At 35.2% G+C, this 16,958-nt stretch overlaps 1 protein-coding gene across 1 annotated transcript; it reads left to right on the forward strand.

The window, feature by feature from the left end:
* Nucleotides 1–138: 138 nt before the first annotated feature.
* Nucleotides 139–7,688, forward strand: LOC145822232 (uncharacterized). The gene is made up of 3 exons (XM_082918844.1): nt 139–219; nt 1,532–1,909; nt 7,518–7,688. The coding sequence occupies exons 1-3, from the start codon at nt 139–141 to the stop codon at nt 7,686–7,688; spliced, it is 630 nt and encodes a 209-aa protein (XP_082774970.1).
* Nucleotides 7,689–16,958: the final 9,270 nt, after the last annotated feature.

Below are 16,958 nucleotides of genomic sequence, written 5' to 3' on the forward strand. Positions count from 1 at the left end.
TTTGGGTGTGTTGGTGACAAGTGAAACAACAAAGACTTACGTCGAAGATCTGATATTCCGAGAGAAACCCGCATCGAAATTTGTTGATTTTCGTGTATATTTTGCAATTTTGATATCTGGGTTGTTCTTCGATTTGTGATGGGTTGGAGATACAGGGCTCGTTTGTTCCTGATTGCTGCTGTTGTAATCATTTGGGTCACCTCTGCAGAAGTCACCCAGGTGGTCATACTTCTTTCTCTAATTTCATTTCTAGTTTAAGGTTTTAAAATTCTATATTTGCAATGTATGTTCTGCATGTTTGTATGCATAGCTCATGTACCTTCATTTATATGGTGAAGTTTATACATTTGCCTAAGTTGATGAATTCTTGTTTGTTTTTGAGGAATTGCCAATGAGATTTGAATTAGAAGCCTGAAATGTCAATTGGGATTCAAATAAAAAGTAAAAGATTCAATAGCACTAGTTTGATTGTTAAAAAGCTTATTGCAATTATTCATTTTCGTGTGTACCCACAGAAAAACTGGAGGAAAATAAAGCAAAATAGAAGTGAAAACTTAAATACTTTGGATTGTCTTGGTTTTTGGAAAAAAGTTGAAAATTAGGTCTCGGGCTATCATTTGCTTGTAAATTATTTACCTCCGTTTAGGTTTCTTGGCAACCAAACAGAGGATTAGTGTAAACTCAGAGGTTCTTGCTAACAGAAGTTTCACCCTTAAAAACATGTTTGCTTGGATCTAACTAGTGGAGGATGCTGATTTGTTCTGAAATTAAATTGTTAAAAATGTTGTTTGCTTGCACTGTCAACTTCCGTCATGTTGTAAGGTAATGAGATTTCCTTATTTTAGTTGCAAAAAAGAAAGTCTTTTTTCAGTCAAATGGAGAAGGGAAAGATTTTATTCCATGTGGCAAAAATTGAATTATCTGGAACTAACATGAAAATAAGATGGAAAATCATTGGAAGTTGGAACTAAGAAAGAAATATGCATTGGAGGTTGGAGGCCTGAACAGAGTTTTGAATTTTTTTATTTTCCCAAGGCCCCTCAATAACCCTTCTCTAATCAGCCTATTGATATATGCCCAAGGCATGCACTTTAAGTACTGAAAAATCCTTCACTTTTCTTTTTTTTCCCTGATGAACTGTTGTTTTGTGGCATAAATATGCAAGAACTCATTAATTTAAAGTGGTGTTTCATGTGTCCTCAATTGACTGTAAAAGTGTGCTTTATTTTTTTTCTCCATTTTTTATTCATATGACTAATGAATTACTAATAAAAAAGGGCTTAACTGTTAAGGGAGGCTAATGTAATTATGTCAAAAGTGTAGGGTTAATTGTATTTTCCCTAACTTAAGGGAGGTGAGGTGAGTGTAATTTGCCCTTAAATATTTGATCCATCAATGTTTTTATATTTTGTTCCTTGTAATTAATTTTGCTCTTATGCGTAATAGCTTTTTTATTATCTAAAAATCACACAATCCATAATTTCTATTCATTAGCCAGATATTAACTTGTATATACATATCCTTTTAACAGGGTATTTTTACAGATTATAAGCAACCATTTGCAGTGACCTATCTTGGAGTTTCTCTAATGGTAGTTTATCTCCCAATAGCATTCATTAAGGATTGGATATGTAGCATCATAAGAAAACACTCTTGTAATAATGAGTCTTCTGCTGGATTTAGCTCCCCTTTGAACTGCATTGCGGGGCGTAACATCTTTGAAATTGAACTTGAAGGGAATTTGAATAAAAAAGGCAGTGAAGCAGACCTTTCTGCTCTAGAAGAGGGAAAGCCATTAGTTCTTAAACACATAGATGATGCAGACGTGTTAAAACAACAGAAAGAGCTTACGACCAAGGAGATTGCTGGTTATGGATTTTCTATTGCCCCTCTCTGGTTTGTTACAGAGGTAAATAACTACTGTGTCTTATTTTCTTCAAGATATCTATTTAGTCAAGGTTGGTTTTTGAGTTTCTGAGTATAGCTGGTACATAAAAACCACCATTATTTCATGAGGGGTTCGTATTGGTAAAAATTTGTAAGAAAAGGAAAGATTCTTTCTCTAAATTTTATTCCCTCCTCCTTCTAGATCTAGCTTTATGGATGTCCTTTTGATAGTATAGTTTGACAAAAAATTTATTCATGTATTAATCTTGCCATTTACACCTAACTCCAGAATTATGAATTTAATAATAGGTGGAATAATCTGTATGAATCTGTCTGTTATTAAATGTTTAAGAAAGTTCTTGCCAATAGTGATGAAAATAACAGAGAAAAGTAGTATCCAGAACAGAATTGATAAATGTTGATTGACTAAAACGATTGAGTAAGCACTCCATAACTTGAAGAAAAACCTGCAACATGATTAACTATAGTTAGAAAACTATTTTGTTGAGTGCTTTCATATTTAAAACATTTAGGGAGATTTGACCACTGACTTTTAGAAGACTTGATCACTGATGGCTCCCAAAAAAAATAAGTTCATTATATATTTGGAAAGACAATGAACAAGCCAAATCTTTGTGGATTTGTTGCCCTCCATGCCATATTGGTCATGAAAAAGTCACGCAATGTTCAAATAAGTATTACCAGCCCAGATTAAAGGCTTATATCAAACTCCAGCTACCTTCCTCAATTTTCAATCTTCCTCTGCTTGAATTTGCTATATTTTTTTTCTCTATTTTTTTTGTTTTGAATTTCCTATAGTTTGAATTTTGAAAAAATATTACACGGAAATGCTGATTTTGTACTCATCTTCATTCTTTCACACAAGGTTTTGTGACCAAAGATTAGTTATTTAGCAATTCAAGCCTACAATAAAGAAACTAGTCTCAGAGTTGGGCAACTTGGTAAGTAAATAAATTTTCTTTTATGATTGTGCTTTAGCTGAACACTCACTGCCCAGTTAATTTCATGAATTTGTGTCTGCTAGTCCGTGTCTGTTTACATTCAAACTGAATCTGTGTCTGTTTACATTCAATCTGTTTAATTGAATCTGTGACTGTATTTTATATTTTATTAATATTTTATTAATTTGAATCTGTTTAAAGGAATTCAATATTTTATTAAAAAGGTCCAAAATAAAGATTGACAAAATAGGAGAAAAAAAGGTTTAGAAATGGACTATAATTGCTATAATTGCTTTAATTTTGCTCTGTTATGTTTTTTGTTTATTTTTCACTTTTGTTCCACAAGTTTGGTCATAAAAGAGAGATCTTCATTTTACAATTTCGACTAGTGTTTTTGGTGTCTTGTATCAAATAAAATGAACTTGAGATTTCAATGACATTGTTTGGTATTGTTTGGTTTTGCTACTTTGGAATCTGATTTTCATAATTTTGCTTATGTTTGGTGTAATATGGAATGAAATGGACTATAATTGCTATAATTGCTTTAATTTTGCTTATGTTTGGTGTTTCATAATTTTGAGTTTTAGGCATATATAAGGAAACTTTGTTCATAAGGTTTGATAGAACTAGAGTTTGTCATAGTTTTATGTATATCATTTCACACCTAGATTCAATTAGCAAAGATTCTGAAGAAGCAAAAAAATAGCAAGGGGAGTTTAATGTGTATTTTGCTGGGAAATAATTTGAGAGAAGTGAGTGGATCTATAAGTGACACCGAAAAAACTTGAATGGTGTAGACTGTATTGTTTTAGACTAGCACAATACATTGATCTATAAGTGAGTGGATGTATACATATTATCCCTACTCTCTTTGTTGTGTCGTGCTTAGTATCTAATCTTTTATTAAATGTCTTGTTTCTCAAATAATATTGTCATTTTCTACAAGTGCATATTTTGAGTTTTAGATCACTTTTTTGTTTTATTATTAAATTATTCTAGCTTAAGAAAGTTTGAAATCATTCATGCCTTGATGATTTATTTTGGCTTCTACAAGGGTATCAATATCTTTTGTAGCTTTATACTATTTGTGTGGAGAATCAAAATAATTATGTCATTTTTGGTGGCTGTGGGAAAAGGATTGGGGCAGTTTAACAACTGGATAAATTACATTATTTTTGGTGTGATCTAAATGTAAGTTTATAAATTAATTAGTAAATTTATTCATATGCTTCTGGCGGTTTTTAAATTAATTTGTTTTTTTATTTTTCAGGTCATAAATTTCTTGGAGAGATGCAAAATATGGTCAAAGAATTCAAGAATTTACTTTTTTCAAGTTTTTTATTTTTTATTTTTTAATGTATGTAATCACAGTTAATTTTTTTTTTATTAATTTCTTTGTATATACTTTTAAACATTTAACTTTCATTTATGAAATATATGATATTATTTCATTCAATATATGGTTGTGATTCAAAATATAGTATATAGTGTGTATTACATTATTCAAATGCGCGTGCAAAAATAATATTGATTATTCTTTAAATATGTCAAATTTTATTTTATCACAGGTTTTATTAGTTATTAATCACACTTAAAATGTGTGATCTAAATATTATTAATCACACTTAAAAGGTGTAATCTAAATGTTTTTAACCACACTTAAAAGGTGTGATCTAAAGTTTTTAATCACACTTAAAAGGTGTGAATTAAAGTTTTTAATCACACTTAAAAGGTGTGATCTAAATGTTTTTAACCACACTTAAAAGGTGTGATCTAAATATTATTAATCACACTTAAAAGATGTGATGAAAACATTTTTTAATGACACTTAAAAAGTGTGATTAAAAATGACCATTTTTAATCACACTCTTAAAGACCACACTTTAATAAAACTTAAAAGGTGTGATTAAAAAACATACATCACATTAAAAAAGTGTGATCTTTATCTATATTTGTAGTAGTGGATAAATAAATGTCAAGATTATGGAATGAAAAGATTATAAAAGTTAATGAAAAATGTTTAAGACACTTAATTTATTATTATTAAAAATCACTTTTAATGATCACTACAAGAAAAAGTATTTTTGGCGACTAAAAAAGCACCTTTGGTCGCTGAAAGTATAGGTTTTGGCGACTAAAAAGGCATTAGTAGCCAAAAGTAAAGATTTTTGGCGACTAAAAAAATTTAGTAGCCAAAAGTATAGGTTTTGGTGACTAAAAATCTGTTTGGTTGCCGATATATGGCTTTTATCGACTAAAAAAAATTTAGTAGCCAAAAGTAAGGCCCATTGGCGACTAAAAAAAATTTAGTAGCCAAAGGTGAGGCATTCGGCGACTAAAAATAATTTAGTAGCCAAAAGTGAGGCATTGGGCGACTAAAAAGATGTTTGGTCGCCAAAAGTGAGGCTTTTGGCGACTAAAAATAATTTAGTAGCCAAAAGTGAGGCATTGGGCGACTAAAAAGATGTTTAGTAGCCAAAAGTGAGGCTTTTTGGTGACTAAAAAGAAGTTTAGTCACCAAAAGTAATAATTTTAGCACGGGAATTTTATTTTTTAATGACTAAAAAATAATTAGTAGCCAAAAGTATAGAATTGGCGACTAAAATTATGTTTAGTCGCCAAGAGTGGTCTCTTTTTTTTTTAGTAAATAATTTATTTTTACATAAATTATGTTCAATAAAAAATAATTATCTTTATATATATACTTTTATATTAATATGGGTCTATATACTATATAAATAATATATGTTGCATATATAATCATATGGTGTTATGGAGGTGTAGTGGAAAGAGTGTGTTGCATAAGGTTTATGATGTGGGAGGTTGATAGTTCAAATCTGCACAAGAGCAGAGTGTAATTTTTTTTTTTTCACGAATGAGCTTTTAGCAACCAAAAAGTTTGGTCGTAGATTCCTTGACTAATGGTCGGTAAATGTATAATTTTAAAAACTAAAATTAACTATTGGCGACCAATAATTTAGTCGCCAAAACATTTATTTTTGCCGACCAAATAAAATTTAGTAGCTAAAAGGTAACATTGCCGACTATAAAAATAGTAGCCAAATGTTGCACTTTCAGAGACTAAACACGCGTTTAGTCACTAAAACATTTGCCGACAGGGTTTAGGCGACTAACTTGGCGACAAAAAATTTAGTCACTAAATGGTATCAGCGACTAAAAATCCGACCTTTGGCGACTAATATTTTGGTCGGCAAAACTGTTATTTCTTGTAGTGGATGTGTCTGACAAGTGTCAAATTTTGATTTGTTAAATATTTCATCATGTGGGGTCTAATTTCAATGTCACGTCATTAGAAATAGTTTAAAGATAGTAAATTAAAAGGATGTAACATTGTTGAAAATTTAATAGCTTTTAATTTATCTATATAAAAAGATTTCTTGATAATTTCACATTTAAGTTGGCATGTGCAACGAAAATACTATTTTTAGTGATAAATTTGGGAAGAGATGGATAGAGTTAATTGCATATCTGTTAGCTCCAACCACATGCATACAAAGCAGAGAGTGGCGTACGAGGACTTCCACCACAGGTGAAGGAAGTCTGAGCTGGGCATTTGCAAGACCAGCTCTCTCTTCTCTTCATGTAGTTGCCATTGTTGACTCTCACCAACAAAGGATGGAAATTTTGGTGGGTTTGTCTCCCCCCCCTCTCTCTCTCTCTCTCTCTCTCACTCTCTCTTTGTGTATAAGTAAAAATGGGAGAGAGATGATGAATTGTATCAAAAAATTGAGAGAGAAATCTGTGAGTTGAGTGAGAGTTTTATCTCCTCCTTTGTTTTTGTATTTTGCTCAATTTTAGTGAAATTCTCTTTTCTACTCTGTGGACGTAGGCATTACGTCGAACCACATAAAGTTTGTGCTCTCTTTGTATTTGTTGTTTATTAATTTGTTTGTCCATAATCCTAACACGTGGTATCAGAGCCGCGTTGTGTGTTTTCGGAAAAACAGAGTGTGTTCTAAAAAATTACCTAGAATTCAAAGTGGTCAAAATCCACTTTTGATCACACCAGGTTGAAGGTCTCGACGAGATGAGCACATAGGTGAAAACGATGTCGAAAAAGGACACTAGAGGAGTCCCCACGCGCCGTCACACGCTTTGTGATGCCATGACCACGCGCTTTGACGCGCTACCACATCCTCAAGTGTCGTCCCTAATTCGCCAGGCGCTGACGCCATCCCATCACCGTTAGCTGACATCACAACGACGGCCGCCGACGTCGTCTGAGCCGCCAAGCTGAGCCAGAGCTGAGTCTAGCCACTGACGCCACACTAACATCAGCCGATCTAGAGAAATTATCCGGTGCTTCTCAGCCGCACCAAATTTTGCCAATCTAAACCGTCAAATAGTTTTTGGCTAGATTTGAGCCATTTAAAGTCCGTTTTAGACAATCCAGCAGTGCTTGCCAACTATTTGGAATATTCTGGACTCATCCGTATGGTTAGATTTTGTAAATCAAATTTCAAAAATTTGTAATTTTATTTTGGCAATTCGAAGTGCTTTTTTGGCTAATTTGACTAATCCGAACTCAACAGAGAAGCCTGATTTTCAAACATAGATCATTTTCTATAGAGACAAGTGTTGATGGAGGACATAATGTCGACTTCAGGATCTATGACAAAGTTGACTACTTCCAATTATGCAACCTAGAAGCCTAAAATGGAGAATGTCCTGTATTGTCGAGATTTGTTTGACCCCATTGAGCTTAATGAAGTCAAACCAGCAACGAAAAACGACGAAGACTGGAAGCGAAAGAATCGAAAAACCATTGGCCAGATCAGACAATGGATCGATCATAGTGTCTTCCACCATGTCACCTAGGAAACTGATGTCTATGCTCTTTGGACAAAGTTAGAAGGCATGTACCAATCGAAGACTACTTGGAACAAAGCCCTCCTAATGAGAAGACTTGTAAATTTGAAGCTAAAAATCGGTGTCTCTGTTGCTGAACACACTAGTGAGTTTCAAAATCTAGTAAACCAACTGGCAACTGTCAAAATGGAGTTAGATGATGAGATGCAGGCCCTATTGCTGCTCAGTTCTTTGCTAGACAATTGGGAGACATTGGTGGTGTCCCTCAGTAACTCTACACTAGAAGGAAAACTGGCCATAAGCATGGTTACAGATGCTCTATTCAGTAAAGAGGCAAGAAAGAAAGACATAGGTGGAGATCAGTCCCATGCCCTCATCATAAAAAATAAAGGTAGAGGTAGAGGTAGAGACAAAGGCAGGGGAAGAAGCAAAAGCAGAAGACGTAGCAGGGAAAGATCTCAAGATAGGGGGAAGTCCAGAGAAAGTACGAGTCGGTCGAAGTTCAAGTGTTACCACTGTGGCCAGGAGGGGCACATAAAGAAATGCTGTTATACCTTAAAGGGAGAACAAAAACAAGGAAATAAATAGCCAAAGATCGAAGATGGAAACACTGCAGTTGCTGTCTCAGAGGATATTAGAATGCCTCCATATGTAAGACAACGACATTGAGTGGGTGGTAAATACAGCCCAGAAAGAGTTTTTCAATACGTACCAAGCTGGAGATTTTGGTACAGTAAAGATGGGTAACTCTAGTTTTTCAAAGATTGTGGAAATCGGCAATGTTCGCATTGAAACCAAAGTTGGGTGCACGATGGTGTTAAAAGATGTCAGGCATGTTCCCGATTTATGCCTAAATCTTATCTCAGGGATAGCCTTAGATCGACAAGGCTATGAGACTACTTCGGCAAAGGCATGTGGAAATTGAAGAAGGGATCTCTGGTAGTAGCCAAAGGACAAGCAATTGGTACGTTGTATAAGACTCATATGGAAATGAATTCAGATAGCCTCAACACAGCAAAAGATGAGGCATCACCGAATTTGTGGCACAAAAGGCTTGGTCATATGAGTGATAAAGGGTTGTAGTTTCTGGCAAAGAAGTCTCTTATTCCCTTTGCCAAAGATGTGAAATTGAATCCTTGTGACAATTGCTTGTTTGAGAAGCATCATAGAGTCGCTTTCTACTCATCATCCAGAAGATAATCAGAATTGTTAAGCAAAGTATACTCTGATGTATGCGGTCCTATAAAAGTGAAATCTTTGGGTGGTAGAAAATACTTCCTAACGTTTATTGATGATGCATCACGGAAAATATGGGTTTATGTCCTAAAGACCAAAGCTAAGGTGTTCCAGCATTTTCAGACATTCCATGTTATGGTAGAAAGGGAAACTGGAAAGAAACTAAAGTGTCTCCAAATAGACAATGGAGGTGAGTACACATCAAAGAAATTTGAAGCCTACTGTGCTACTCACGGCATCCAACATGAGAAAACTGTTCCTAGAACCCCACAACACAATGGTGTGGCCAAGAGAATGAACCGGACCATTGTGGAGAAGGTCAAATGTATGCTCAAAATGGCAAAGTTACCAAAGCCATTTTGGGAAGAAGCTCTTTTGTGTTGCTTGCTTTTTGATCAACAGATCGCCACTGAATTTTCAGATTCCAGAAAAAGTATGGTCTTGAAAGAAGATCTCTTACTCTCACTTGAGAGTGTTTGGGTGCAAGGCATTTGCACACGTCTCCAAGGAGCACAGATAGAAGTTGGATAATAAAGCCACTCTATGCATCTTTATTAGCTATGAAGATGAAGAATTTGGATATAGATTACGGGATCCAAAAAACAAGAAGGTCATTCGAAGCCGAGATGTGGTATTTCAAGAAGGCCAGACCTTAGAAGACTTTGGGCAACCAGCCAAACCCAAAGTTGATGAAGTTTCAGAAATTATTCCCAATCCTACACCATCATAGCATGCCACTGATGAAGAAGAGCTACCACAGCATGCCGCCAATGATGTAGAGTTATAGGATGGATTTCCAAAAGAAAAAGATCCGAAAGAAGATAATGTTGAGTAGAGGGAACCATAACCGCCTCCACCAGAGACTGTTGGTCCACAATTACGAAGATCAACGAACAGCCTAAGTCGTCATCAAAATACCCTGCTTCTGAGTATATTTTTCTTACTGATGAGGGGAAGCTTGAAAGTTTTCACGAAGCTCAGAATCATAAAGAGAAAAGTAGCTAGCAGCAAGCTATGAAAGAAGAGATGCAGTCTTTGCAGAAAAATCAAACTTATGATTTGGTAAAACTTCCCTAGGGTCAAAAAGCACTAAAGAACAAATGGGTGTTCAAGTTGAAGAAAGATGGTAGCGGAAAGCTAGTCAAGTGTAAGGCTCGATTGGTTGTCAAAGGTTTTGGACAGAAGAAAGGTATTGATTTTGATGAAATCTCCTCGCCAGTTGTGAAAATGACATCCATTCGAGTAGTTTTGGAACTAGCAGCTAGTTTGAGTTTGGAACTTGAACAAATGGAAGTGAAGACAGCATTTCTCCATAGTGATCTGAAGGAAGAAATTTACATGGAGCAGCCAAAAGGTTTTGAAGTAAAAGGGAAAGAAAACTTAGTTTACAGATTGAAGAAGAGTCTATACGGCCTCAAACAAGCACGGAGACAATGGTACAAGAAGTTTGACTCATTCATGGTGGGTCATAAGTACAAGAGAACTGCTACAGACCAATGTGTATATGTCAGGAAATTTCCCAATGGAAACTTCATCATACTCTTGCTCTATGTTGATGACATGTTAATTATTGGACAAGATGCTACTACAATCAGGTCACTAAAGAAGGAGCTATCACAGTCCTTTGATATGAAGGACCTAGGCCCTGCACAACAAATTTTGGACATGAAAATTATGCGTGACAGGAAAGCCAAGAAGTTATGGTTATCACAGGAGAAGTACATTGAACGGGTGATTGAGAAGTTCAACATAAAAGATGCCAAGCCAGTCAGTACTCCGCTGGCTAATCATTTCAAGTTAAGCAAGAGTTCTTGTCCCTCCTCTACAAAAGAAAGAGAAGAGATGGAGGTTATTCCCTACTCATCCGCCGTAGGGAGTTTAATGTATGCAATGGTGTCCACCCGACCAGATATTGCTCATGTTGTTGGAGTAGTAAGCAGATTCTTTTCTAATCCAGGAAAAGAGCATTGGGAAGCAATTAAGTGGATTCTGAGGTACCTGAAAGGCACATCTAATATATGTTTGTGCGTTAAATATGCTAAACCAGTCTTGGAAGGCTATACAAATTCAGATATGGTGGGAGATCTTGATGGTAGAAGATCTACATCAAGATTTCTGTTTACTTTTGCAGGGAGAGCTGCGTCTTAACAATCCAAGCCGCAGAAGTGTGTTGCTTTATGCACAACTGAGGCAGAGTATATTGCCGCAGCGGAAGCTGGAAAAGAGATGTTGTGGTTGAAGCAATTTCTTCAAGAACTGGGACTAAAGCAAGAAAAGTTCGCGGTACATTGTGATAGCTAGAGTGCCATAGACCTAAGCAAGAATTCTATGTACCATTCTAGCACGAAGCACTATGTTCGGTATCATTGGATACACGAAGTGATGGAAAAGCAGTTATTGGAATTGATCAAGATCCATTCAAATAAGAATCCAACTGACATGCTTACAAAGGTGGTCATGAGAGACAAACTCGAAATTTGCAGAGACATTGCTGGGGTAGACTTCAAGTGAGAAGTCAGTCATGCATATGGGTATGGGGGGGAGAGTTGTTGGCTCCAACCATATGCATGCAGAGCAGAGAGTGGTGTATAAGGACTTCCACCACAGGTGAAGAAAGTCTAAGTTGGGCATCTACAAGACCAGCTCTCTCTTCTCTTCACATTATTGCCATTGTTGACTCTCACCAACAAAGGGTAGAAATTTTGGTGGGTTTGTCTCCCTCATCTGTGTGTGTGTGTGTGTGTGTGTGTGTGTGTGTGTGTGTGTGTGTATAAATAGGGATGGGAGGGAGATGATGAATTGTATCAAAAAATTGAGAGATAAATCTATTAGTTGAGTGAGAGTTTTATCTCCTCCTCTGTTTTTGTATTTCACTCAATTTTAGTGAAATTCTCTTTTCTGCTCTGTGGACGTAGGCATTGGGCCGAATCACGTAAAGTTTGTGTTCTCTTTGTAGTTGTTGTTTATTAATCTGGGTGTCCATAATTCTAACAATATCTGTCTAATAAAATTGAAGATAACCAAGAAATTGATGAATAAATTTAGAAAAATGGTATACAACTAACAAATTTTATAAATTTATCCTTATTAACAGATGTGTGATACAATAATTAAATTTAAAATCTAAAACAAGATCACTTCAATGAAATGAAAAGATAGATACCCCTCATCATATCATATCATTGAATAAAAAAATTATATATAATTATATTAGGCATTTTGTGAGAAGATCATCTAAATGCATTCACGCTTCTCTCATGGAAAGAAATTATAAATTTAACCGAAGTGATGCATTTTAGGTTCAATATTTGGATTAGTTCCTCAGGAAATTCCCTTGGAAATTGATCTTCACATATAACAAATCGTCAAATTATCGAAGCAGGCAAGGAAGTAAAACATTCTATTCTTTTTCCACACTTACCCTTTTTGCAATGCTTGTTTGTTTATTTGAATACATACAACAAAATAATAGAAATATAAAAATAAGCTCCTCTCGATTCATCTTTACTTCATCTTCCTAGTGTTTCCTATTAATATTGGTTTAGTTTTGAAGATAAATAGTCTGCCCGGAAGCATTTCTTTTACTTTCTATTTTTTTTTTCTTTTCTTTTAATGGCTCATTAAGTAATATTTTTGGCTTATAGTTTTAAAAATCACATGTTGTTGACCATTTTCATACGAAAACATTAATATTAGAGTAAATCACATTTAACACCTATGTATTTTCATCAAAATTTTACTTTGGCTCCTACATTTTCAATTGTAATAGTTAATCATTACATTTTAAGTCAAGTTGCAATCTCACGCTTCTGTCTATCTATCATTAAAAGGCTAATGAAAATTAAAAGTAGACGGATTAAAGTGAGATTTTAATAAAAATATAAGAATTAAAGTGAGATTTAGTAAAAGTGTAAAGGTCACATATGTTTTAGATAGCCAATTTCATCAACATTGTTAATAGCAAATCAAGAAGGTGATATTAGAAGTTGATTTAAAGTGTAGGGAGTTGACTGTTATAATTAAAAGTGAAAGAACTAAAATGAGAATTTTGTGAAGTTGTAGAGCTATAAAGAGTTCGTTTGGCAAGAAGATTTGGGTTGGGTTGGGTTGGGGCTATTTTAGCCACAAAAAGACAAAATAATCTTTTTAATCCAATAAGACAATATGTCACATTTAAACCATAATTATTTCATTTTTTCTTTCACAAAAGTTAAAAAAATTAAAAAGTCCATCCCAAATGAGGTTTTTTCGCCCCATGCTAAAATAGCTAAAAAGCAAAAAAGCTAACTCACATCTCAAACGAAGGCTAAGTCAAGTGTAATTAACCATATTGATATTGTCGTTGTGTTTATTATTATTATTATTTTGTTTAAGTAAATTCTCAATGGATTAATCTTAATATAAGCAGGGAAGTCATGAAATATAAAAGGTTGAAGTTAGATTCAGATGACAAGGTGAAGTATGAAAAGGTGATTTCATATTCAGATTCAAATTCAAATTCAAATTCAAATTTAGGTGAAGAAGATATGGAGAGAGCTAAAATAAAAAATATATTGTTGTTCTTTCGCACTCGTGTTCTTGTCGTTATGTTGTTGATAACCTTCATAATTTATTGCATCTAGGAGTGGAACTAATAAAAGACCGTGGGGGGCTATTGGCCCCTGTTTCTATCAAGAATTATGTTTACCATAACATTTTTAAAATATATATCTTATTTTATAAATAATAAAATAACCTCTCAATATGAAGGATATGTATCTCATTTTACATTCTCTTTTCTTTACTTTTTTTTGTATCAAAAAATTTTATTTATCCGAAAAAAAAATTACTTTTATTATATTTAAATATTTTTTATGCGTATATATAATTTATATTATATTGTGTATACATGTGCAGGGACAGACTGACAACAAGACTAATAGGGGCCCCGCCGCCCCTCCCCCGCCCGACGGTTGATTTCCAAAAAAAAAAAAAAAAAAAAGTACTTTTTGAAGCTAATAATATATAATTGCCCCTAGTTTTTTCCATCAACAATGCTACAGACCCCCAGTACGGACGACCCCCACCGACCCCCCAGTGCCACGTGTCAGCCTGGGATTGGCCTGAAACTTAAAAAAAAAAAAAAAAAAAAAAAACTGTTTTTTGGCCCAATCATGGGCGACCCCCAGCACCCCCAGCTGGGGGTCCGAGTCATTTTTCTTTTTCCATTATGGAACCAAGATGAAAATTGAAATATAATAAAAAAATTATTTTTTCGGATTGAAAATTAACAAAATTAGATTTCGCAACAAATGGAGGATTAATTTTTTATAGACTCTTTGCCTGTGTACATTAAAATGGAAATTGCTGAAAATTTTGCCACAGAGTCAATTATTGAAGAGTTTCAAGATAAGGAAAAATATCTAGTTTCACTCTGATAGATGATTGAGTTGATTTGTATAAAAAATTCTTTAATACATGACTTTACTTTTATTCAAACATTGTGGCCGAAGATGTGGTTGTTTAAATTTTTACGTACTAATTTAATATTAAAGTTTAGTTTATTTTGTGAATTAAAAAAAAAAATAATTTATATCAATTCATATAAAAAATAAATAAAAAAACTATTCATGTCTTGTCCTCCGCAAATGAATTCCTAATTTCATCCCTATAAATGTGTATTTATATATATATGATGAAAAAAAATTTATTTCTCTTCAACCATTTCAGTGTTTAAATCCTGGTTTTGTCCTGATTGCGTCAAAAGCATAAACTACAACGTAAACTACAAAATGTTAGGTACGATTTTCGTCGTTATCTGCTCTGTCCTTTGTAGATGCATAAAGGGTAGGAAAGCACAGCATCATTTGAGCAAGTAAATTTATCGTCAGAGTGCAGCAACTGCCTAACTGGTCTTGGTCTACAACTATGAACATTAATTTTCTCCTCCTATGTATTAGATAAACTAACACTTGACCAATGCAATGTACGTATTATTTATGTTTTTTTTTGATAAAATGTGTGTTATAAAAGAATATTTTTAATTTTAATTTCAAATTAAAATTATAGTATGCTTTTTGTGTGGGTGAAAATCTGACCACACTGCCCGTTTAGTGATCAGCAGCAAAGCACCGGCAGAATAGATGGCTCCAGCAACCTGTAACAGAAAAGAAAAGCTCCGGCGGTGGTTCTTCCACCCGGGGGCACTCCGACGATCAAGTCAGTATGTTTCTCAAGGATAATCAAGTATTAAACTGAATACTCAAAGTCTGAATTACATACCTTAGACCCACGGGGGTGCCTCTCTTTTATAATATACTCAATCCAAGTCCAACTAGAAGTATGACTTCTATGAACTCCAATCTTAGTGCTTACTCTGGACTCTTTAAGAGATAGAGATAAAATCCCTAAGAGCTTTATCCTTATCTTAACTAAGTCCCCTCTTTGCCTTAGGACTCTTGTCCCTTATCTTCGGACTCCGACATCTTCCGAGATGACCTCGGCTTCTCCGAGATTACCTCGGCTTGACTACCAGGGCACGTGGCTCCTCGGCTTATACGTCGGCGTCACCATGCCACGTGTTAATATTCAAAAAATATGTCCCCACAACTGCCCCCTAGGTTCTATTACCTCGGCATTCTGAGGTGATGGAACCTATTCCGAATTTTTTGTCACTTCCTTTCTGAATAATGGCTCAAGAAGACTGCTTTGCCAAGATTATCTTCTTTCAGCCGACGTGTTCTCTTCGAAGAACGAGGCTTCGGTCGTACTCCCCTATGCACATGAGCTGTCATTCATATCTAACTGTTTCTTCCACGTGTTTCGTCTTTATTGGAGCGTGTCAGTGACGCGCCTGGAAGCTGTCTGTTCGTTCGCCTGCGCCGTCTGACGCGTGCGTTACCCTAGGCGCAATAATTGCCCTATTTTTGCCGCCGTTTCAAATTTTTGACAAAACTTCTTTTGCCTCTATCTTTTCTTCACTTTTTCTTTTCATCTTCTTTACTCTTTCTCTTCCGAAAGCTCGTTCTTCCTCTTCAAATCTGCCATTGCTTCAATTTCTTCTCTGGAACTGTTCTTAGTCCCGTATTTCTTGCAAAGCCTTTTTTGCTGTCGCAACTGGTTTCTGGGTTCGACGAGTATTGCCTTGGCTTCACTTCTCCTGGTAAGACCCCTTCCTTTAATTTCCTTCATTTTCTTTATGCGCTATTGTCAGTCTGTTGCCATTGCTGATTTTACTCGAGGTCTGGGATCTACTTGTATCTTAATTTTGTGGCTATATTTTGAACCTCTATGCTTTTCCATCATTCTCTCTGCCGCTGTTCTTGATTTTTTCCTGTACCTCTATTGTTTCTGAAAATTATACCTCTGTTCTTGAATCTGAAACTTCGTTTTTGTTTTCTTTTTTTTTCTTTACCTGCCCCAGATCTGTGTCCTCGATCTTTATCTTAATAGTTCGTAGATTTGGGATTTGTCCGTAGAACCCTTAATCTTTAGGGTAACCTGAAAAACGCCCGTCTTCTGAAACATATTCCTCTTAGTTTAGGCCGACATAATGGGTATGTGGAGGCATAGGGTAAATACCCCAACAAGTCTTGAATACTTTAGGCAAGAATTCTCTATCCCAGCCGACGTTCATCTTAAGCTGGCTGGGGATAATGACACTATCGTGCCTACAGACCATACAATGCCTTTTCCAGTAGTTGCTTTTATCGAATGTGGACTTCGGCTTCCACTCGATCCCCTTTTTCGTCAAGTTCTCTATTTCTATAAGCTAAACCCCATGCAACTTACCATCAATTCCTATAGGGTGATTAATGGTATTATAGCCTTAGCTAGGCAAGAAAACCTTAGAATCACCCTAGCTGACCTTCAATATTGTTATACCATGTGCCCTCTTGATCTGAAGGATAGGGGTTTTGTCTATTACCTTAAGCCGAGATCCACTCAGTACAAAATTATAGCCGACCTCCCAGATTCCAACAAGGGGGCTGGAGATGATTTTCTCATTGCTTCTGGAAATTGGGAATTTGGCCCAGATGAAGATGTCCACCTCTACCCTCTTCC

The sequence above is a fragment of the Camellia sinensis genome, chromosome 3 (assembly GCF_055761805.1).
Source record: "Camellia sinensis isolate YWXY chromosome 3, ASM5576180v1, whole genome shotgun sequence".
NCBI lineage: Eukaryota > Viridiplantae > Streptophyta > Magnoliopsida > Ericales > Theaceae > Camellia > Camellia sinensis.